The 23,639-nt window shown below is 38.4% G+C and overlaps 1 protein-coding gene across 2 annotated transcripts in view; it reads left to right on the plus strand.

Annotated features, from left to right (window-relative positions):
- The window catches only part of LOC119746003 (androglobin-like), a 42,719-nt gene that overhangs the window by 17,582 nt on the left and 1,498 nt on the right, over positions 1 to 23,639 (plus strand). For both annotated transcript variants that reach the window (XM_038222752.1, XM_038222753.1), the window contains 26 exons: positions 90 to 119; positions 971 to 1,036; positions 3,024 to 3,140; positions 3,494 to 3,505; positions 4,391 to 4,424; positions 4,604 to 4,774; positions 5,219 to 5,493; positions 6,011 to 6,175; positions 6,648 to 6,792; positions 7,461 to 7,493; positions 8,193 to 8,219; positions 9,342 to 9,380; positions 10,849 to 10,876; positions 11,424 to 11,518; positions 12,068 to 12,161; positions 12,533 to 12,667; positions 12,989 to 13,142; positions 13,543 to 13,730; positions 14,266 to 14,471; positions 15,252 to 15,355; positions 15,616 to 15,675; positions 15,873 to 15,984; positions 20,482 to 20,693; positions 21,252 to 21,441; positions 21,715 to 21,844; positions 23,367 to 23,556. In XM_038222752.1, coding sequence (XP_038078680.1) covers positions 90 to 119; positions 971 to 1,036; positions 3,024 to 3,140; positions 3,494 to 3,505; positions 4,391 to 4,424; positions 4,604 to 4,774; positions 5,219 to 5,493; positions 6,011 to 6,175; positions 6,648 to 6,792; positions 7,461 to 7,493; positions 8,193 to 8,219; positions 9,342 to 9,380; positions 10,849 to 10,876; positions 11,424 to 11,518; positions 12,068 to 12,161; positions 12,533 to 12,667; positions 12,989 to 13,142; positions 13,543 to 13,730; positions 14,266 to 14,471; positions 15,252 to 15,355; positions 15,616 to 15,675; positions 15,873 to 15,984; positions 20,482 to 20,693; positions 21,252 to 21,441; positions 21,715 to 21,844; positions 23,367 to 23,556 — 3,012 coding nt within the window. The remainder of the gene's footprint in view (positions 1 to 89; positions 120 to 970; positions 1,037 to 3,023; positions 3,141 to 3,493; positions 3,506 to 4,390; positions 4,425 to 4,603; positions 4,775 to 5,218; positions 5,494 to 6,010; positions 6,176 to 6,647; positions 6,793 to 7,460; positions 7,494 to 8,192; positions 8,220 to 9,341; positions 9,381 to 10,848; positions 10,877 to 11,423; positions 11,519 to 12,067; positions 12,162 to 12,532; positions 12,668 to 12,988; positions 13,143 to 13,542; positions 13,731 to 14,265; positions 14,472 to 15,251; positions 15,356 to 15,615; positions 15,676 to 15,872; positions 15,985 to 20,481; positions 20,694 to 21,251; positions 21,442 to 21,714; positions 21,845 to 23,366; positions 23,557 to 23,639) is intronic.

Here is a 23,639-nt window from a genome sequence, read left to right on the forward strand (position 1 = left end):
TAATTTATTCGAGCTGTTAACCATTTTTTTGTTTATCTGATGCTCTGCTAATAGTCTTGATTTTCTCATTAATGCTAACTCCTGCTTAGAAACTGGAAAAATATCTCAAAAATGCCCAGGTTTGTAAAAGTCTGCAAAATTTCATCTTACTTTGTTTGTATCCGACACCCATGCAGTTTGCTTACCAGGCTAACAATTTCATCTTGCACAAAAGTGTTGGCCTAGGTTTTTCAAGTAATTGATGGCACGTTTTTAGTCCGTATCGGTAGTACATGTATGCTGTTTATATCATTCCGAAATACGTTGTGTTTTTCTGGACAGACATCTGGTATTGTTATTGTGTTCCTCTTGTATACTGAAATTTGAGTAATTGTGTTAGTACAACTTGATTTGTAAGCTGTGAAAGGATTGATAAATTGAGTCACTTGGGAATGACTCAAGTCGAGTTATCGAAAACTCACTCATTGAGTTTGACTAGAGTCGAGTCGGGAAGTTCACTCCTTCCGCCTGCTTTTAATTCACAAACTCCAAAGCTTTAGCCAGTATATTTGTCTTTCCATTGAGGCTTTTTGCAATGCATGAAATGCTCATCATCAAATCTTTTTCTATTGTTTTACTTCAAATTTGTTTTGTCATCCTTTCCTGTTCCTTGTTTTTCTGAACTCCAAAACATTCCTCTTTCCTGTGTCATTTCTGAATCTGTACCTCCCTGCCTCCCTTTGACCCCCTTTGACCCCTTTTCTCCCTTCTGACCACTCTGACCTGCTTTGACCCCCTTTGACCCTTTTTCTTTCTTCGACCCACTTCTGACCCACTTTGACCTCATTTGACCCTTTTTCTTTCTTCTGACCTACTTCTGACCTACTTTGACCCGCTTTGACCCACTTTGACCCGTTTCACACCCTTTGACCTCTATGACCCCTCTGACTCCCTTTTGACCCCCTTCCGACCCCAAATATACACCCCACAGCTTGAGGTTGCACCATTGACTAATATGCTACCCACCTATTCCAGTCGGCGGAGTGACGTATCTCAGGTTTTCAATCGTCTTTTATTCCTCAATTTTACAAAATCATGTTACGGCCCTTTCAGAATATTGTATAAAACAATACTCACTTCCATCTACAGAACTAACAAAGGTGACATGTAAAAAAATTTTTTTTTGAATTAATTACAATTTCATTTTTTGAATAGATTCGCATAATCATAGAAGACATCATGTACATTCACTGTTTCCATGGTGGTAGCATAATGACATCGTGTGTAATCAATAACAGCCAAAGTTAGCGAAGCGGTGAACATTTGCATAGATTTACATACATGTACTGATGGTGCATGCTATATTAACGTAACAAAAACTTCCAGGAAATCAGTGCAGAAATAATCTAGCTCAAGCCACTCATGTTACAATTAATTTGGAGTCTCTGCTCCACTAATGTACATGCATATGGCCATTGAAAACAATGTTGTTCATCATTCTGAAAACTTAGAAAGGAGAAAAGTAATCTTATGCTCGGAGAACTGTTTTTTTTTAATATTAAATTTATGAACAAATCATCACTTACAACTTTCTGCTATATTTGTACAGATAAGTATCCCTCCACAAAATGAATTTTTGATAGCCACACCAGATAAAGGGCTGTATTTTTCAGTGGCCAACATTTAGCCTAATAATTTCCACTATAAACCAATGCAGATGTTTCTTCTTTCTCTTCTACACTATAACAACATTCTCTTTTATTGCTAAATCTCATTGCTACTCATTCTCTAGCTGCTCCTGCAAGTTCCCAAGATTTGCCGCTCCTCATCTAGACAGGAATATTGTCATGATTACGTACGATGATACGCAAATTGTTTGTTGCTCTGTAGAGATGCATGTCTATCCTACTGGTTATTTTTTAATAGCATGGTGCACACCCTTGCCTATGTGGAATATTTCCTTGGGAAAAGTAAACTTTTTGTTTACCTCTGGTGTGAAAGAAATGTTCCCTTTTTTGCATGCATTGAAAAAATATTTGTTTTCACCTTTTAGTGGCCCTCTTCCTTGTAAAAGTCACAAAGTTTTTAATTTTCTGTATTTCTTTGTGTGTTTTGTGAAACAAGTAAATTCTCTGTCTAGCAAAAAAGTGAAAAGTACAAATTTGAAGATGTAAAATTGCATTTATTCTTAATTGACATTTTGTATATTCTGTTGACTTAAAAATAGATATATTAAATGTAAATCTCATTCATAGATTTGGGGACCCCCCCCCCCCCCCCCCCCGTGTATGTTGTTGGTTGATTAAAATTATCACACCTTATGCATATTCATGATGTAGCCCAGATCTGTGATTTGTCCATTTAGTCCAGCATCAGCACAGTTAATTTGGAAGACACAATCATCACCACTAACCCATTTGTAGAATATAATTAACTCATTTGAATTAATCCAAAGAAACCTCCATTAGGAGTGATATGTACATGTACATGACAGGCACGATATCATTTGTAGTTGTACTTGTGTTTTTTTTATGTGCGTGGTAGGTTTTATTTGGAGCACACGTTATGTTGAATTGGACATCTTGTGTCATTGTCTGGTCTTCCAATTGATGTTGCTTGAGATGTAATGATTGCACAAGTCACAATTTGGAATATGGTAGTCAACTAAAACACCTGAATTAAATCAAAATTGGATTTAAAGTTGCTTATTAATGCCATAACGTTCTTGGACTTGCACACAGACTTGGTGAGCTCAGACCCAAGATTATAATGTCTAATTAAGACCATTAAAACATTGAAAAGTCTACTTTAGTGGAGGATCAAAACTGGGCTGAAATCAGGAATCACGTTAAGTCAAACTTTGAGCCTTTTCCCTCCCAAGTTTTTAACTCACATACATGCCAAGTTTTCTTTTTCACTGGTACTGCCTTGGACTTAAAGCCAGATTCAAAACACTGAACTTGTTCGGTTACAAAAATCAATCCCGCATTCCATTTGTTTTCCAACTAATTTCATTTTTCTGTTCCGTTTCCCAACTTGTGAAGGGTGTGCAGCCCACAGGCAGCAAGAAGTCTGCGGCCCCCGGTGGACCTAACCCCAGCGCCTCCATGACGTCACAGACCCCGGCTAGGATCCCCTTCAGCCCGTCGCCACAACACCACGTAAGTCTGACCAGCACGCTACGTAAATTCACTCCTACAAAAAACTCCAATATCATTTTCAGGTTACGTGTCTTGTAATCACTTGAGTTCAATTCAAAAATAGTTTTTGTCATTTTTTTTTTCCCCTTTTTCATGCAAATGTATGTGAACACTTCAGGCACCCGGTTTTTCACTTCACTGAAAATTTGACATCCTGTTTCACAATCCTGGCTATTACCACTTAAATGTTAACTTACTTCCGAACTTGTTTTTGTTTCTTCCTTTGGATAGTGACAAAATTTTGATTGTGTAAACCTGACTTAATCCCCAATTTATTTGATTCTTCCATTTGCTGCTTTGATATTTCACATCAGGAAAAAGACAAGGTAATTGAAATGAGTTTCTGTCACAATAACGGTAGCTTTCCCAGGAAAAAAAATATCAATGTTCTGGTTCTGCTACTGTTGCTTAGCTTCACTCTGCACTGTATGAATGCACCCTGTAGACCTTAGCGAACAACGCTGCTGCACTTTTGAGCCCTTATGTAGCATTTATAAAATACACGAATAGCCACAGATAATATTAAGATACCATTTAGATACTTTCATCATTTAATATGTTTAGCTTTCCGTGTGCATGTATGTATGTATTGAGAGAGTTAAAATGATGTGTAAATATCATCTGTGCATGATTGCTTGAGCTGCACATGTCCAACAATTAGACACAACGATCTGTAAAAAATATCCAGCTTCCACAAAATTTCCATCTTAGAAACCAGTTTCCTTTCATAGTAGTATTTCATGCCATGAATAAAAGTGTTAAGAAGACACTGAAGTCCACAGTTTAGAATCTTTAGTTTTACATGAGCCATCACTTCCAACAATAACTGCCATGATTATTATTATTATTATTATTATTTATTCGGCCAACAAATGAACAAAAGTACAATGACAAAGCAAAGATATATCAAAAAGTAAACAAAATTGGAAATTGAAAAAGTATGACCAGACAAGACTGAAGGATGCGACAAAGAATGGGTCAAGGGGGGAGGGAAGGGAGGGTGGACAGTTTGACAGGGGAGAGAAGATAGAGGGACAGAAAACAAGGACAATATAACATTCCAAACCGGCCATGATAAAAACGTAACTGAAGTGTCCCAAAGTTTTTATTTGACTAGTCCAGAAATCTGTATTGATGAATTACATTAAATCAGTATACATTCCTCATTGCTAAAATTTCTTAAATTCAATATTTTTCTTTTGATTTCGCAGACTCCTTTGGATGACCGAGCCCCGCACTATTTCTGTATCCTTTCAGATTTGTTCATTCATTTAATAGTTTAAATCTCCCCAAAAGCTTTCAAGGAATTTTTCATAAAAAAAACTGAGAATTGAACCAGCCACATTACAGAAATAAGGCACTTAAAAACAGCCATTTCCAAATGCTAGCTAGTGAGACCGTTCCTTAACTCCTCACAACTTCAGTCGTGGATAACTTGGAGACCACGGAGATCATCGTGAGTTTCTCCTCGCTGTCTCGGTGGCTGGAACCCCCACTGGAGCCCCCCAAGACCTCCCACAGCTCCACCAGAGAGAAGGACAAACACAAGGATGCTGAATCAGTGGCTGGATCCAGCAGCGTAGCGGACGGAGTCGGTAAGGCCTCCGAATAAGTCAAACACAGCATTTATAAAGCACACTGTTCACTAAAGATTTCTTAATGTGCTATCTCAGTTATACTTAATGCTACCTCTGTGAGCAAGATCGTTTAAGATAAATGGTTTACATTTTATCCAGTGAAAGCTAATCAACAATGAATGTACCTTTTGTTCTCCGTACTTCCTGGAACCATCTCAGTGAATTTGTCAACGTAAATTCCACCAAAAATCTTTTGCAGTGACATTTGACCCTAGTTTGACCAGTCATCTTTGAATTTTTGATATGAACAAGCAGATTTAAGGCGCTTCACAAATCATGCACAGATGAAACCGTAAAACAGATTAACAGGTGTCGCAGGTTCGAATCCACTCAATTTCTGTGTCCAACCAAATATTTGTAAATTCTGAACAGCAACCCCTCATTTTTCCCCCATCCCTTCAGCCCTGACAAAGGAACCCCCCACCGCCCCTACCATCACCCCCAATACTCCAGGCCTCCTGGTGGCCGAGCCTTATTCCTGGAAGAGCCTGATCGTAGGCCAGCCAATCCTACGCATCCGTACCACCTCCACCAAGGCCGCGGCCCTCACCTTACCCCCCGGCCGACACGTGTTACGGTTCACCATGAGCGCCCCCTTGGGTTACCATGTGCACCTGTGCTCGACTGTACCATTCGTGTATGGGGAGGAGGAAACGGTCATGACGCACCTGGTCAAGGTACAGACAAGCTTCTGATTGGTCTGTTTCGAATTAAAATATTTAGAAATCAGTAACATACTTCTTCTGGTACTTTTCAGTAAATTTTCTAAGTTTGCCTCTAACACTGTTCAGTTGCTTTTATTTTTTTTTGTACAAGGCTTTATCTTGATTTTTTTTGTAGTGTTTTTGCAAACCCAAGAGAACGATAGAAATTAAACAGGTCCCTTTTGCAGGTATTGAGTTAACTCGGTGCAAAAGTTTTGAAATTCATAAAGTCAAAGTGTTTACACTATTCCAGCCTCCAAACTTTGCTAAATGGCAACTTTGAATTGCTTCTAAAAATGTACTGGTTGTTCCTTAATGATACATTCATCTCTTCGGACAACGGTGTTGTGAGACGATCTGTTACTCCAGACTTGAAGAAATTTCCATCATTCTCAGTCTCCTGAAGCCTCCAATCTCATTTTAATCATGTAATCACAGATGGTCCCCCCTCTCTATTCTACTCATATTTGAACCTTTTTCTACCAATCAGGAGAGTTGTCGTTTTGTAGACCATGCCAGCCAATTAATGCGAGCCATCGGTAACGTCATCCAGCAAGTGGACAACGCAGAAACCCTCAAGGAAGCCATGACGACCATGAACAACATCCACTGCCCTGTCAGGAAAAACAGGGAGCCCGTCCTACACAACTTTGATGTGAGTTAGTGTGAGATTTCCCTGGACAATTAGAAAAGCCTTTAAATTCCCTGGGATAGCAATGGAAAGCCTTCAGTTAATTTGAGACGAACACAAAATTCATTGAAAAACTTGCAAAATGAAAAAAAAATGGAAAAAAAAATTGGCCAAGAAATGCTGTAAAAAATCACAGTTTGTTTTAATCCTGCAGAATATAAAAATGAAGAAAAAGTAGCCACAAAAATCTTTTCAAAACCACATTTGTTATTTATTTGTGAGAAAATTCAAGGACAAGAAATTACTAATAAAAACTTGATGAAAAATGGTGAAAATTTGTAAGAGATGGTGGAAATCATAGAAATAATTGTTAGAGCAAAATGTCAGAAATATGTTGAAAACTATACAATGTCATAATTTTCTGGGCAACAAGAACTTGAAAATTGAACAAGGGAATAAACATTAGAAATATAGAATTTAATTTTTCCCCCAACAGGTTTTTGGGGAGTCTCTCTTCCTGACCCTTCGTAAGGCCTTCGGGGAGAACTTCACCCCCGAGATTGCCTACGCCTGGAAGGTCTTCACCTTGGACGTCACTTCCAAGACGGTGTCCGGCATCAACTACGCTGGCAGCAGACCAGGTGAGCATGGCTGGCGTGGGAAAATCTATCTGGGTTATGCATGGTTGATAGAGGGCGGTATTTCGGTTCCTCTGCTTGGCAGGTGGAGGGTACGCAGAGTTTGGTATCCTACATGGGTTGTCGGAGGTTTGCTTGTGGCTTTCAGGTCTTTCCTTAAAATGGGAAATTTGCATTAACGTTATTTGAAAGCTGCTAATTAGGGTAACAACATGCTAAAAAAAACCAAATTATCAGACCAATGTCTTTGGAGAAAATTCCAGATGTAGTACCTTAGTCCTGCTAGTTTCGTTTGTGCAGTAAATCCTGACTCTCTGTATATCGTTCCAAAGGTACCTTAAATTGGGAAATTGCACACAAACTGTACGTCGTTCGACAGCTGCTAATTAGGGTTACAACATGTAATTGTAGAATTCCTTGGTATTTTTTCAAGGAACTAGGAATGAAATATTGAAAATGGAAAGTAAAGGTGCGTTTTACACTTGTAGATAGTTTTGAGGGTGTAAAACAGTTACAGTCATGGAAAACAAAATATGAACACATTTTCAACAGCAGATGGCTTGTCAATTAAGAAATATCGTGTTGAAAAGTTGTCACGAGTGGTCGACTTAACAAAGCAGTCTATGAGTTTTAAAAAACAATTGGGATTCCTTTTTACATGGTAATTTCAGGAGGCACAGCGTTGGCTCCAGAAAGCAGGCCAGGTATTGTGTGTGCTGTGATTGGTTGATGCAGTGATGACTATTTGCATAGTGATGAATATGCATGAAGATGGATATATCATCTTTGGCCAATAGTGCTAAATTTCATTGACTTTTGCACAATATTTAATTTTTTTGAATTTTTTTGTGGACAAATACATAACTTTGCAAAGAAGATTTTTTGTAATAATTCCTGACAGAATCCATACTTTGCCCTCAAAAAAGAGACTCTTTAATAGAAACTTATTAAAATATACTTGATAATTTAGCAATGATGATTTCATTTAGCAAGGTAATAAGATTACTATTATTATTAGAAAAATGGTCCCTATGAGGTATTAAGATGCGATTGTGAAAAAGCTGGTTTTATCCCAATTTACTGAATAGTGCACTTGTAATTCAAATGTGGGCAATAGATAGAAAGTATTCAGAAAGCTATTATCTGCTTTTGCCAATAGCTAACCCATGAAGTTTCTATGAGCATGCATTGACTGAACCGTGAATGCCTACAAATATTTTGTTAACCTATTCCCAACTTAATCTCATTTACACACTGTGTATTGCACCTCCTGGCTGCACCCCTCCGTCCCCCGGCTGCACCCCCTCCCCCAGCCCCCGTTGACAAAACCCCAGTCAATAATTCCTCCTTTCAACCATTGATCACCTTCCTCCCCCTTAATTTGTATGCTCCGCCCACCATAGATGAAATTGCCGCACACGAATCTACAGGTACTAATGGTAGTATGTAGCTTGTGACTGTGATGGTGTTTTTATTTTGGAGTCTATTTCCTAAGTCCTGTAGCACATCTTTTTTTTGTGTCTCTGTATTCTCTGTCTTTTTCAGGTTTTGTGAAATAATTGGATTTATTTTGGGGTGATCTTCTTTGTTTGGAAGCTGGTGGTTGGCTTTGTGTTTTTTGATTGGCTTTTTTGTGTCTGATGGAGTGCTTCGAAAAATTATGCCTTGCGGAGACCTGGGTATACGGAACAAAATATTGTAGATGTCTCCACTTGGCAATTTCTAAAGGTGAATATAGGTCTCCACAAGGATTTCGCGAACTAGATATTTAAGGATTTTACTCAAAAAGTAGGAATAGTTGTGATGTACAGACTGTTGAAAATTTTATTCGGAAAGTTGGTGATTTATTTTGTCTTCCGCTTGTTTTACACCCTATGATCTTTCAGTGTAAGTCAATTAAAACGTAGAATTTAGTTTTTGTTTTTATTGGAAATGGAATTAACTGAAATTTACAATTGGTGTATCGTGAGATGTCTTTATAGGTGAATGTTATGTATTTTAAGAACTTTATATTTTATGTTTACATTTCTTTTTTGGAGGATTTTTTTTCTCACTATTTTGCATGAGAATTCCCTGTCACATGTTGCATGCTTGGTTTGAATTCCCTTTTGGTTTTTTTTTGGTTTTCTTTTGTTATTTTTTTTAGTCTTGTTTTTTTTTTCTTGTTTGCATGTTTTAATTAACAGTTTTGTAGTTTTGATCATCATCATTTTTGCATCTATTTCACCAGGCACATACTAAAATTTTAGGAAGCATTTCGTATCTTTTTCAATAAAAGAACAACTTAGAAAAAAATATCAAAATTAGGACCAAACAAACTTCACTGGTTCTGGTAAATAACATTTTGGAAGCCTCAACAAGTTCGTTCAAAATGCTGTAAAAAATAAACAAGAGATTACCTGAGAATATTAGATTTTTTGCACAAAACACATCATAGTCTTATCAATGTGAATGAATTTCTTTTGGGCATTAAGGAAAACATACCCTCTGATTGCACACGTCAATTTGTCAATGTGTCTTTTAAATTTCAACCGACGTAAATTTGCTTTCAGCTACGGCCGCCTCCAGAAAGTCCGCCAAACTCAAGAAACGTAAGTTGGTCCCGTTGGGTAACACGTAACACTCGTTAATAAAACACGTCCCTTGCTGAATTCCATGCTGTCGTCATTAGAGTATGTCAACACCTGCTGCTGTAAAATTCTTAGTTAGCATTTGCAACCACTGGCACCCCTTCTGAAATCTTATTTTATTTTGCTAAGTCAAATGTTTTTTTGTCGTGGTTATAAAAAGTACTTGTAGTGAGATGGGACTGGGGAGGGGTCGGAAGACCGTTTGTAACAGTGATTGTAATTTGTAGCACTGTGGACCTTGTGCATATATTAACACTCTAGTTATGAATAATGTAGTGCAGATGCTGCCGTTTTGGATGCATTTTCAAAATTGTGTAAATTGAAATCATATACAAGTAGTAATGAAAATTGTCGTCATTAACCCTAACTCCCTACTGTCTTCTACTAAGTACTGAACCAAGTCCGCCAAAATCCATCAATTACACTGCTTCCAATGCATGCTTTGCTTTAGGCCTCCAGGCCCAAGTCCATCATACTCCATCAGTATTTAGTCAAACCAGGCCTGCAGGACCAAGTCCCCCAAATCCACCAAAATGGGAGGATGGAGTTGGGGAGGTTTGGTTAATAAAAGTTGTCATCGTGAGTTGGAACTCCCCCTGGTTGACTCTCCTTAGTATGAAAAATACCACCTGCAAAGAATTCTGCGTAGAAATAATTGAAAATAACAAATATCAGTATGATTATACTTCTACAGAAATGGAATGTATGTCGTGTATATTAAGCTTAACATTAACAAAACAATTCTTTATTTGGTCTTGATTATTGAATGTGTTCTTGAAAATGTCATTGCTGTCCGCTGGCTTCTAATAAACATGTAGATTTTAGTTTTATTATATCTTTGCATTTTTTTTGTCCAAGTATTTTTTAAAACCTGGTAATAGTGAACGTAAGATTTAGTGACATTCGGGCTAGTAGCCTGACGGTTTTTAGCCTGGCAAGTTTTAAGAGAAACATCCATTTCTTCAAAGTAAGCTTGGATTAACTTCAATTTCTTCTGTAACTAATAGTAGTTTGGATATCTAACGTCATTCTCATACAGCATGAACATAAAAATGTTGATATATTCCAACATCAAAAATAACAAATTTCATATTAGAGAGAATAACATCGGTGTTAACAACAATAGCTTAACAGCCATAGAGGAGTTGTCCCAAAGTTTACAATTAACAGGCTGTGGTTAGTCTTTTTTACAATGCCTTATTTCCCACTCACCATGAGAGCTCCCTTTTTTCTCATGCTCTGCATTTTTGGCAAACCCTTTCTTGCTAACGCTTCGATGGAATACAAATGCTGTATTTTCTTCTTGCTGCCTTCCTTGCAATTCAGCTGCTTGTTATTTTATAAAATTCAATCAGTGATTTGAAAAGATTTTCCCATGCTAGTAATTGGAGGCAATTGTATTTGAAGTTTTGTTGTTTGTTTTTCGCAGGTGAAGTGCCTGACACATGGCAGAACAGGTGAGCTAATTTGCATAAAGAAATAGTTTTTACCCTAATAAACCCTGATTAACCTTCCTATACTGGTAACTATCGCAAACTCTCAAAAACCCTAACCCCTACCTCTCTCGGTAGTTTTTGTACAGGCTGGTCATCAACTACCAGAGACCCTATGGATTACACCGTATAACTGCCAAAGCCTGTTGAAGTGGTTTGATAGATAGATGTAGGTTGACCATTAATACTGGTACAGCTTGTGTTGCAGCCATTTTAACCTGTCAATTGTACCAGTATGAGGCTAATTACAGACCTGTTAAAACCTGTTACATTTATACCCCTAGGGTTACTCGCTACACATTGTCACTGAGAGAGGGAGGGTTAACATGTTGAGACAAGGTTGCAGATACACTTTTTGAAGTGAGAAAAGGAACCATTTCTTCCTAAAGAGATCAGTGGTTCTGAGAAGAACCAGAACTCTCAACTTTTATTTGTTTCCTATCACCTGTCCTCAGCTTAACTTGTCACACTATGACTTTACTTTGATTGATTGATTGATTGATTCACACAGAGAGCCTTCTGAGGACGAGATGGACGCAGTCACTACCATCTCTAAACACTGGAGGAGTTACTTCATCCGCAAGATAAGAGCTTCAAGAACACCAGGTATTAAGACACACAGCCGGACTACATTATACTCAGTTGATCCTACCTACCTGTCAATCAAACTACGCATTGACCAATTAGATCGAGACTTGTGGTCAGGTGACCATGGTTGCTTGGTCAAATTTAGTCACGAGCACTTTGAGAGGTGGTGGGCGGGGCTTATGGCCAAACCAGAATGGCTCATTTCAGCATGGCTTTGCCATTTACCAACAGAAGCACTGTATGAGCAGTGCTTTCTGAGAAGTTGTCAGAACAGAAAATCACACACTTTAATACTTGGATAGGATTCGAAGCCACAACCGTCTGTTTACTAGAGCCTTACTACTTAACCATCGAGCTTACCACAGGTTGTGGGCCAGTTCCATTCTGATTTAGCAGCAGGTACTTCAATCAATGACTTTAGGATATAATTTGCTGTAGAACATATTCCATCCAAATTCATGCTCGAATATATGAACAATTCTGCCAGATGATAATTCAGTAAAGTATTTATTCAGTAATGATCCACTGATCAATTAATCAATAATCAATAATTCATCAATTTTTCAGGATCTGAGGAGAACCTACAGGCCAAGGAACAGCTCTTGAAAGTCTGGTCAACCCTAGAGGCCAACTTTGAACAACACTCATTACATCTTTTCAGGTACGTAAAGCACTGGGAGCCTTGAGGACGCTATCACTTGGAATTTGAGCATTTACAATTTGAGAAGTTTGTTTGTCATTTTAGTTATAACAATATTACACCCGTTTCAGTGGTGTGCCTGAGTTGCCTGGAACTTGGATCGACAAAATTACATTTTGGTTTCAGTCAGGCAAACTTTATGTATTAATTTAATGTTGACGAGACGCTGGAGTCATTTTTTAAACAACTGCAACAGTCGTGTATTTTAATTATGCCATCTGTCTTTAATTTGAAAAAAAAGGTGGTTAAAAAGTTGGTTGCAGAAGTGGGATGACTTGGTTGCAGAAGTGGGATGACTTACACCATGCCTATGTATCTTATTGTCTCTCCAGGACTATGTTCAAGATAGATCCTGATATGATGCCAGATTTCCCCTTCTATCAGGATGAATGGAACCGCATCTCCTATGCGGATTTCCAGGGCACCTACCAAGAACAACCTGTCAACTCGTGGTTTGTCGTCTTCAGGTTAGTTCAAACTTTTTACAAGAGGCATTGTTTTGAACTTGACTAAAAAAGTATTACTACCTGTTTGAAATTTGAAGTATATTTGAAAATGTCTGAAATGCATAAAACACATGTCTGCTGAGTGTTATTGATGATTTTACAAATCAATGATATCAATATTTTCACAGTTTTCCTTGGTAGAAATTAAGTTGTTCAATTATTTGAACTAATATTGGCTTTCCTACATTCAGGTACATTGTGAGATTCAATCAACATGCTAAGAGTTATCGATACCAAGCACATATCAATGATAGCAATATTTTGTTCTGCTTGCCATTGTAGGGATGTGTTCTATGTACAGGAACCCATGTTGGTTGTCCCCAAGCTCTACGTGTCCATTCCAACCTGCATGCTGCGAGTAATCGATAACGATACAGGTGAAGAGATTCCAAGGGTCTTCCAGCGTGTTGCTCCATACGAATACAAACGCAATAAGGTTAGTCTGAAGTCATAGGCGGCGTCCGAGACTGGTTTTCAAAGCTACAGACTAGACAATAGCTTCAGAAAAGAGTTTTGGTCTTAGCCTAAGCCATAGATAGCCTATGACATGAAATAGACATTCATTTGGGTGAGGGTCACAATTTATTTCAGCAATATGAGCCCAATTTCTTGAAAGTGCTCACCAGAAAATATTGCTAAGCAAATATTTTTGCTAAACTTAAATTCGTAGGGAACCATTCGAAAGCAGTGTATGTTACATTTATTTTGGCTGGTAAGCTATTCTTGCTAAGCAAAATTTGTTGTGCTAAGTAAATTCGTGTACTCAACAATTAATAAAATATGCTTCCAGGCCTCAACTGCGAGTAAACATTTCTCAATATTTTCTCCCATTTCAGAGAGGCTACACGTTTGTTGCCGAGGCGCGTACCATCGACCTTCCCTTACCCAGCGGCAAGTGGAGGATGCGTCTGATTGGCTCGTCAAGCCCGCTGCCTCAGCCCAGCAGGGATCATCCTAATAGTAACTTCACCGTCCGTGAGATCAGGGATTACTACATCCCTAACAAAGAGGACATTATCATGAGGTACGAGCATTGAAAATATCCTAAAATGCTTCCTGGGTGAAAATTGAATACAGTAGAAACTTAGAAGAGAAGTTGTGAAACAAGGATTTTCTTCATGCTTGGCATTGTATTATTAATGCTGTGTGCACCGTACCCTTTGAGAGCCTGTGCAAAAAAAACCACACACTTACTTGAGCAGGTTTTGAACCTGCAACTCCTGCTTGCTGGTTTGGCAGTTCAACTAAGAATTGATAGCAAATTTTTGAGAATGGATGATTTAATCCCTATAGTCTGCTTTTGTGCACATTCAGTTGACTATCAGTCATACCCTGCACCATTGGCTCACAACAAACACTGGCAGTTTTAGAATTGCCCTTGCTGGTACCATTGTTCTCAAGGATCCTCTTACAGGAAACAATCAACACAAAATGTTTCTTGGCTCACCTCCCTTTAGTAGACACACAGATTTTAGCTGTTCTTACAAAGAGTCCATAGACAATTTGATTACATTTACCAGCACCAAAACTTGACTTAATTTGCAAACCCCACTCTCCAGGTACGTCGTCAAGCCCCAAGAGGACCACGTCGCCAGTGTCCAGTTCAGCACCTCCAAGCCGGACGTCTACGTCAATCTACAAGTCTTGGACCATGAGGAGGTGATGGCAACCACAACGGGGAAAGGACACGCCGTCATTCCTGCCTTCACCTTCCATCGGGATAAAGAGCCGGGGGAGGAGGAGAGACGGTCGGGAAGCAGAGTGTGTAAGTCTCTGGCAGGGTTTTAGTCGAGGATCACAAGTCCTCACAAGTTCTCACAGGTCCTCACAAGTCCTCACAAGTTCTCACAGGTCCTCACAAGTCCTCACAAGTCTCTCACAAATCTCCACAAGTCCTCACAAGTCCTCGCAGGTCCTCACAAGTCTTCACAAGTCTCTCACAAATCTCCACAAGTCCTCACAAGTTCTCACAGGTCCTCACAAGTCCTCACAAGTTCTCACAGGTCCTCACAAGTCCTCTCAAGTCTCTCACAAATCTCCACAAGTCCTCACAAGTCCTCACAAATCTCCACAAGTCCTCACAAGTTCTCACAGGTCCTCACAAGTCCTCACAAGTTCTCACAGGTCCTCACAAGTCCTCACAAGTCTCTCACAAACCTCCACAAGTCCTCACAAGTCCTCGCAGGTCCTCACAAGTCCTCACACGTCCTCACAAATCTTCACAAGTCCTCACACGTCCTCACAAGTCAATGACAAGTCATCCAGTCCAAAGTCAAATCACAAGCTTTTCAAATGAACCAAGATGAAGTCATTCCTTTGTTATTGTTCATCCCCTGTTACTTATGATTGAACTTGTGAATGGACTTATGATTGACCTGCATACTCATGATCCTTTACAAGTGTCTCGACTACAGCCGTCTAGCTTGTTAAGTCCCTAAAAGTTGGCCCACAGCTAGATTTGATTATTTCTTCAATGGATTAATTGTTCCCTTTTTACGTGATGGTTGTTGAATCAATAAAGACATTTGTTTTCCTTGTTTTGCAGCTGTACTGGGCCGGGGAGCCAAGCCCCACCACGGTAGTTCGTCAAGCTTGAACTCTGCCAGGAAACGCCAGCCCTCGGCCAGCAGTCACGATGGAAGAGCCTCGGTCAGTTAACTTTCCTGTCCACACAGTTCAAACAAAAGCTAAGCAAAAGGCAGAAAAAAAATAACAAAATAAAAAGACAAGACTTGAGCTGGACGTGAAAGTCGCAGTTTAGAACATTATTATATTCAGTGACACAGTCATTCAGTCAGTGACTCAGTCGGTCAGGAAAAAAAAAAAAAAGTGAAAAAAAACGCTGACAATTGTTGGAAAAATTGTTCTCAAATTTGAAAGATGATTTGTACTTTTCTTTTCAATTTCAGAGAGCTAGCAAGGGATCTACAGATAGATTTGAGGAAGGAGGCGACGACACAGAATTCAGGGTAAGTGGATATTGGAATCTTGTGGTTTTTTAAAAAGTTGAAAACTGTTTCAAATTGACTTTTAGATGTAGCTTCATGAGGACACTTAGCTTCCAAAAAAGTCACAATTTCATTCAAATACTGAACAGAATATCATACTTAAGACAAAACTTTGAATTGACATCAATTTTTGTGTAATTTGTTTTTCTTGTTCGTAGCCTCATAAGTACATCATCCAGGCTAAGGTCCTGCGTAAGAGTTGGCCTTTGTCTGAGAGCAGCTGGGCGTTTGTGCAGGTGCTGAAAGATCTGGAAAAGAACGATCTGAAAGGTAATTTGTTTATAATTTTTTTATATAAACTTAAATGTTTATGCACCTGTTGATTTGGTCAACTGTTGACTGTGGGTGTTGTGATGTTGCATTATTGTCGGAGATGTTTAATGTATGTAGCGTTGCTCGTTTTTATTTTGCAAAAACTTGAAACATTAACCTAACTTTAGATGGGCATTGCATGTGTAGATGATGTATAAACTGTTGTTAAAGAACACGAGTAACACGATTTAACAAATAAGATTTGAAACTTTGCATGGTGGTTTAACAGATTGAACAATTTGCCGGAGAACTACAAATTCATTTTATAGTCTTTCTGAGTATGTTTGCTAACTTCACAAGATAATAAAATTGTTGAGATTCATTTTAAAAAAAATCCAATAATTCAGTTTGCATGAGAAAGAATATCTTAACGCTTGCCTTAATTTGCACGTTTTCAATGCACGTATCTAACCACATGTCTTCTTTTTTGTCCCTTTGTTTTTTTTTTTTTTTTTTACAAATGAGCACATGTCGGGTTCCTAAATGGGCCTTTTTGCAACAAATTCTAATGATTGGTTTTTTTAACGTTGGACATGCGAAATATCCCAACCCCTTCTTAAACCCCCTAATGTATTAACGTCTTTCCCTGTTCGTTACCCATACCCCGGACCAGCCCACCCAACCACCTTCACTACCCCCACTGCGTTATTCAGAGAATATAGAATCGGGGAGGAGACTGATGTAGACTTCGCGTCAGAAACGATCACCGATCGACCGCAGAGGGCAAAACGAGGCAAATAACCCCAAAATAAATTTGAGAACCAACAATTTTAGCATCTTCTCTCTACCCACTCTAACTCATTTCTAAATCTCTTACAGCTCACAGATTACTAACGGCCACTGTAGTATGATCTCCAGGGTATCACTGAGTCAAGAACATGCCTGGTGGTAGCCTGGTTACCATACCATTTGGGATATGCTCGTGTTGACAGAGTAACCCTTGTATCACCAATAGTATGGTATCTAGGCTAACCCTCAGGAAGTTGGTAGATAGAAACACTCAGCAATAGCCTGGATGCCATACTACATCAACAGTAGCCACATCAGTCAAACTAGCACACTTACCGGTACTGCAAACTAACACTGCACGCATTAGTTACAGAAAACCTCACACCAAAGTATCATTTTATACTTGATGACTTGATCAGAAAATCTCACAAATTTTAACCCAAATCACTATTTTCACATTGTCTTGCACTATCATTTTTTCTCGACTGTACCTGTACAAAAGTGACAGTTTTTGTTTGTCCTGCATATCTTATGCAATTTTATTTTCAGCCGATACATTTTGAAGAAGTTTTACCCTTCAAATGTTGTTGCAGAGCTTTTCTCTGTTGTAGTACTTGTGCAAATGGCAGCTACATCCTTTAACCAACAGTTTTGATTTAAAAAGAAATCTTGTAAAAAGCTGCTTTTATACTCTTTTTTTTTAGTTTGGCCCCGTCTTGTACAAGGGTTCTCGTATATCTCCTTACAATCTGACTTGATTTAACCTTAGTATATGAATTACCCAAATTTAAATGTAATTATTTATTTATTTATTGTTTCCATTCCCGGCCCTGTTCTACCTTTCTTTTCAAAGTTTTGACACCAGCTGGCAAACTCGGTATTATCCTTTTATATTCAATTATTTGCATGCTTGTAGACAAGTTGTGCCATATTTTGGCACAGACTTGTTCCCTAGTATGTTTTTGTCAGACATGCTTGAGTGATACCATTTATGAAACTTGCATCCTCAAAGTGATTGAGTGTTCTTGTTGAAGTTTTTATACAACATACATCGCATTCAATGTGTGCATGGTCCAGTGTGGTACATCATTCATGTTCAGCTGTACAGTGCGACATGATGCATGCTTATTTCTGCATGGGATTAGTAACAAAAAGAGAAACAGAAAGACCAGAATAGTTGTGTTTCGGTGTTGTTACAATACCACAGCATCGCATGATATTATGGAATTAAACAAGATGATTTTAGATGACGTTAGTCAGCAGAGTGAAATTTACCCTGTTACAAACAAACAAATTTAGTTCAACAAGATCTTCAAAACTACTGGCAAAAAAAAATGCGATATACACTGTACTTCATTTAATTTCTAGTCATTAAGCTTTATCAGTTTTTATTTTAACGATATGCATCTTTTGAATAAAATATTAAGTACCTGTGACTGGCATTCATGTCTATGATTCTGCCTAACTCAATTGAATTTATAACTCCGTCCAATTTTGGCAGCAAATATTGACTGGGTATGCATGACACTGGCAGCTGTTCACTTACGGACTGTTTCCGTATGTGCCACGTTACTGCACAGTCAGTCTATAGACCCTCAAGTGCACACATTTACTCAGTTTTTGTCCGCTGTTAATTTTCAGTCAGCGCCCTCTCATAAAAAGAAAGCTCTTTTCTTGAGAGACTTTTCTTACAGTTTCTGCTCAGTTTTGTTAATGAAAACAGAAACGAAGACTGTTCGTGTGTCACAGTATTGCGTACACTGTCCCGAGCTTGCCCAAATTTACAAGAGTCAAATAGTTTGTTCACTGCAGACTGTGTGTTTACAAAGAATGGTTTCATTTCATCTCTTTATCTAGATACTTTATTAGAGTAGCCACAAAAGCACTGTTATGTTTTTTTGTTACATTTTTTTTAAGTATTGACTTTGGATCAAACATTTCCGAAAGGAATTTGTCAGGAAACCTGTTATGGAGTGGGGATTGCAAACCCAATTTATTCATGAGCCCATAAGCACCATATGGAATTTTTGTGACATTTTTTTGAAGTATTGACTTTGGAGCCAACATTGCCAGAAAAGAATTTATTGAGGATACCTCTGTTACGGAGTAGGGATTGCGAACCCAATTTAATCATGAGCCCTGGAATTGAACCAACAAATAAAATGAAAACACAGCTTCCTTGAGCCTTGAAAAATTACCTGCACATATCTGTCAGTAAAAGAAAGAAATATCTGAGCTGGAAAAGAATACACGAAATTGACTTAACCAACTCAAGAAATTGATTCTCCATCAACTTGGCAAATGTAAGAGTAGGCCACTGAGGCAAGATTATGAGTAATTTCTCAGAGATGATAACACATTCCGAGCTTACATCTTATTTGATGTACAGTTGTTTCAAAGACGCAAACCTGCTGAAGGATCTCAAAAACCTATTGATTTTAGAAAACAGTTGTGCCATCATGCAGTGTGTTTTTTTTTTTAGATTGATTGGCATAGGTTAAACCTGAGGGTCCGTGATGCTGAATGGTTTCCCGTTCCGTCCCTCTGTAAACTATTTTTCTTCATCTTTGGTTACTCAGCTGCTGTATTTCTCAACATTGACCCAGCCTTTGTCAAATAGCGACCAGGGGCAATTGTACAAAAAGCAAACTCCCCAATTTATACTGCTGTCTGTTATAACCAGAAAACAAATAGTTTTTCCAAAAACAAAAAAACCTCTCTGAGTCGATACTCTGTAATGTTACAATTTTCTACCAGAAATTTCTATTATCATCAAGCGTGCTTTGTGTAGTTTTAAATAACATTTGAATTAAAAGTTATCATTCCCCCAAATAAAAAAAACAGGTAGTGGGTCCAAATTATAAATTGAGGACATTTTTCAACTAGTAACCAATTTCACAACATGCATGCATTTGTAGAATCACCACTGGCACAGTTGTTGAGCCAGTCTAGTAGAGAACATATAGTGGTGTTCAGTGAGATTTATAACATTCATGTCATGGTCATACAGCAATAGGCATCTGAAATAGCGTTAGTACCTTTTGCTCAATTTTCTGATCTTGGTTAGAAATCTGTCCATGTGGAGAGTTTGTAGATACGAGATCATTGCCTGAATAGATGTAATTAGAAGTATTTAGTAAATAACATTCGCTATTAGCTCACAGTTGTCGATTTTAATGACAGCAGAAATCGATTCAGAATTATGATTGCTATTAGAAGCATGTACACCAAAAACTTGGCACCTCAAAAGATGGTTTTCCTTTTTAATTGTAATAATGGTATAAAGTATTTTCCTATTGTGCCCAATGTTTTACTACTATTAGTATTACAAAAAGTAAGTTTTTGCAATTTTTGAAGAAAACAAAATTCCCAAAGTGCCTTAATGTACCTGAGTGTTTGCTTGAATGCGATATAATTCTGAACAGTTTCTGTAGTAGTGTACTCTGAATGGTGACATTTATCATTCCATTTGTGCATTATTATGTAGATCATGAGTAACTATCATCACTGATGTCTTAAAAGGAAAAAAAAGTCCATCTCATCTTATTAATGTACAGAACATTACCACTGTAATGACAATTACTCCATTTGGTCATCGTCAATTTCAATAATGAAACATTTTATCTTTTATATTTAAACTCACTCAGCCACACATTTGCACACTCAGTTATTTCATCCACCACATGATTCCTCATGAATATTCATCACTCTGTCTCAATCTTCCAGCCAATAAGGAGCGGCCGGCCTCACCGGGCAAGGAGGGGGGCAAAGGACCCACCACCAAAGGAGAGAAGAAAGGTAAAGGAAAGGACAAAGGGAAAGACAAGGATAAAGACAAAGACAAGGATAAAGGCAACACATCTAGACCGCCGTCCCAGCAGTTTGACTTCACCAAGCCTAACTGGACGCTACGGGTTGTGCTGGATCAAACACCAACGGTAAGCTCCAAGGAATGGAATATGTAGTTTAGGTAGTGTGGTTTTTGCAGGTCTATTGGTCTAGCTTCTGGTTGTTCAAAATAATGACGTTATAGCCCATGCTAGAATTAGTGGTTTTTCCTCAAAAGGTTTTCTGATTTTGTAAAATAGTCCTCTTTTGCTGTCGGGGTGTAAAAGCTAAAATCACAGAGTTTGTGCCTACATTTACAATTCCTTGCCTATAGCTCTTGTGTAAAAATTCTGTATTTACCCTGTTGGAAGAGAACCTTAGTAACAGAATGTGTGCAAGCCAAAATTTCTGGCTTACTCAGGAAATATATTTATATTTTCACTGAATTTCAGCGCCAAGTGTAGTTGGTAGAGATGGTTCACTTCCAGTAAGTAGCGCTATGAAATTGGGTCCAGGAGATCTCTCATGTCTTACATTTGATTTCACATCCATGAAGAGGATGGACTGTAGTAGCTCAGACGTCAGTGCAATGGGTGAACCTCATCAAATGGTGTATACTTTCATTGCTCTCACATTTTTTTTTTTGGTTTCTATATCCCATCCACCAGGAGGAGGTTGAGATCAAGCGGGACACGGAGCGTCAAGACGAGATCCGTGCCATGAAGCAGGCCTGGGAGGCAGCAGAGCCAGGCAGGGCGGCCAAGGCACAGGCTGCTAGGGAGAAATTCCTCAAGGAACATCTCATCAAGGTGGAGACGGAGGAAGATGGAGAGGAGAAGACAGAACAAGAGACTGAAGGTAGGAGAGAAAATTCAACCGATACTCTTAAGATGTTTTTATAGATATTTATTCAATTAAAAAATAAGTTTGAAGCCAACTTTAACAGAATTAGAACCAAGATCATAACCGGTATCAATATTAATGATAAATAAAAAATTGATAATAATTTGATTAAACAATTTAATTCAATAAAAAACAATTAAAATGCTAAATTTGAAATTAAAAAAAACCTGGTTCAATTATATCAAATGAATTACTAAATAACAATTATTTGGTTTATTCTGTTTCTAGTCGGGCCGCCGCAGACTCCAGCCTCAGAGATCGAGCATCTACCATCAGAGGCTGTTCTATCAAACGAACCCCCTCCCCCACCCCCACCCAAAGAAATCCTGCGAACGATAGACCTCACACCTTACATTAGGTAAAGAAAAAAGCCATCTCAAGCCAGACAATTGTTTTCTGCTAAATTTGTCATTTTTTGACAACTATAATTATATTCAAACTCATTAAAAAACCTTTTAGTCCTGAGCCATAGTTTCAAATTTTGAGAGGGACAAGGTCCCCCAAACTAGTTAGTACCAAATTCACTTCAATTTGTCTGGTTTTCTGTCACTGTAGCCCTGTGATACAAGTACTATGCAAACATATCAATCAAAATTCGTAATAACCTGTCATTTTCGCCCGGCGAGTGAATTTAATCTAAATGATGCATGTTGCGGCAGATTTGATTAGCTTGCACAAACTGTGCCGTGTGCTTTAATTACCCTCGTTCCCTGCCACTGTACTTTTTTTCAAGTGTGGCACGCGCCAGCTGGAGAGGCACGGTGGAAAAATAAATGTTGTTTTTTAATTCACCCATTGCAAATGCAGGGCTTGATAGACATTGGAGTTTTCAGTGGTAAATTTGAGTTTTGAGCCTGCACCAGCCAGCTAGTGCCATTTGCACTTGTGGTTGTAACTATGTTTCTGGAGCACCTTAGGCAAAAGAAAAAAATAGTTCTGCTTCCGGTTTCCCTACCTACCTTATTTTGACAGCCCCTACCCTAATTGTTTTATTGGGAAAATGAGAAAAATTACCCAAACCATCAATTTTTACCGTTTACTCTTGACTACACGCAGACTCCTCCATATGATTGTACACACAAAAAATTGGCCAAAAAAAAAAAAAAAAATTCCCTACCTACCTACCTACCCTATTTTTGAATACCATGTAATCGGAAGCAGAACTAATTTTTTTGGGCCTTATAAGTATTTATAACATACCAACATTCTAAGTATTACAATATCTCTTTACACTTTCAAAATGAGTAAAAATAGCACAAGGGTACTTGACCCTTTCAGAGGTACCAGACCATTTCAGAATGGGAGGTTTTTCGTAAGTGCTTGTCTGAATCTCGTCGCACAGTAGTTGCATTGTCAGAAATTCAAATTTCAGTGAAACATTGTAATTAAAACTCAGGATATTGGGCAGAGGTATAATCTATACAATCACAAGTCAATCACAAGGCAATCACAATTCGATCACAAGGCAATCACAAGTCTATCACAAGTCTATCACAAGTCTATCACAAGTCAATCACAAGTCAATGACAAGTCCATCACAAGAAAATCACAAGGCAATCACAAGCTGTACATCCATTAGTCAAGTTACAAGCTATTCAAATTAGCTGTGACTGCAACTGACTTGTGATGGACATATGATTGAATTATGATTGACTTGTGATTGTCTTAAGATTAACTTGTGATTGACTTGTGATTTGGTTTGTGATTGACTCGTTTGCAACTCTGTTTCTTGTCAAGTGAAATTTGCGTCGCAAGATGGAAATTTTAAAATTGGGTTTGCCCTTCACGGAGGTCACAGTGCTTATGAAAGATATTGGTGAAGGGCAAATCAAATGTTAAGATTTACATCTCCAATTTTGTTATTCTTCTCTCCATCATAGACCAGTCAACTTCACTGGTGAGCCGCGTCTCAAGGACGAAGCAGAGATTGAGAGACAGACACAGGTCAAGCAGGAGGAGGTCAGACGCTATCGAGCCTTCCGGGAATCCGTCATGGAGGCTAGGGAAGAAGATAAACGAGAGAGGAACTTGACCAAGGAACGACAGCTACAGAAATGCACCGAATTACAGGTAATCGGACGAGTATTGATCATATTGAATCAGTAGCTTGTTCAGGGAGTTTTCCGACACAGTAACTACTGAGTTAAACTCTT

Source organism: Patiria miniata, unplaced genomic scaffold, assembly GCF_015706575.1.
Source record: "Patiria miniata isolate m_02_andy unplaced genomic scaffold, ASM1570657v1 HiC_scaffold_7, whole genome shotgun sequence".
Lineage (NCBI taxonomy): Eukaryota > Metazoa > Echinodermata > Asteroidea > Valvatida > Asterinidae > Patiria > Patiria miniata.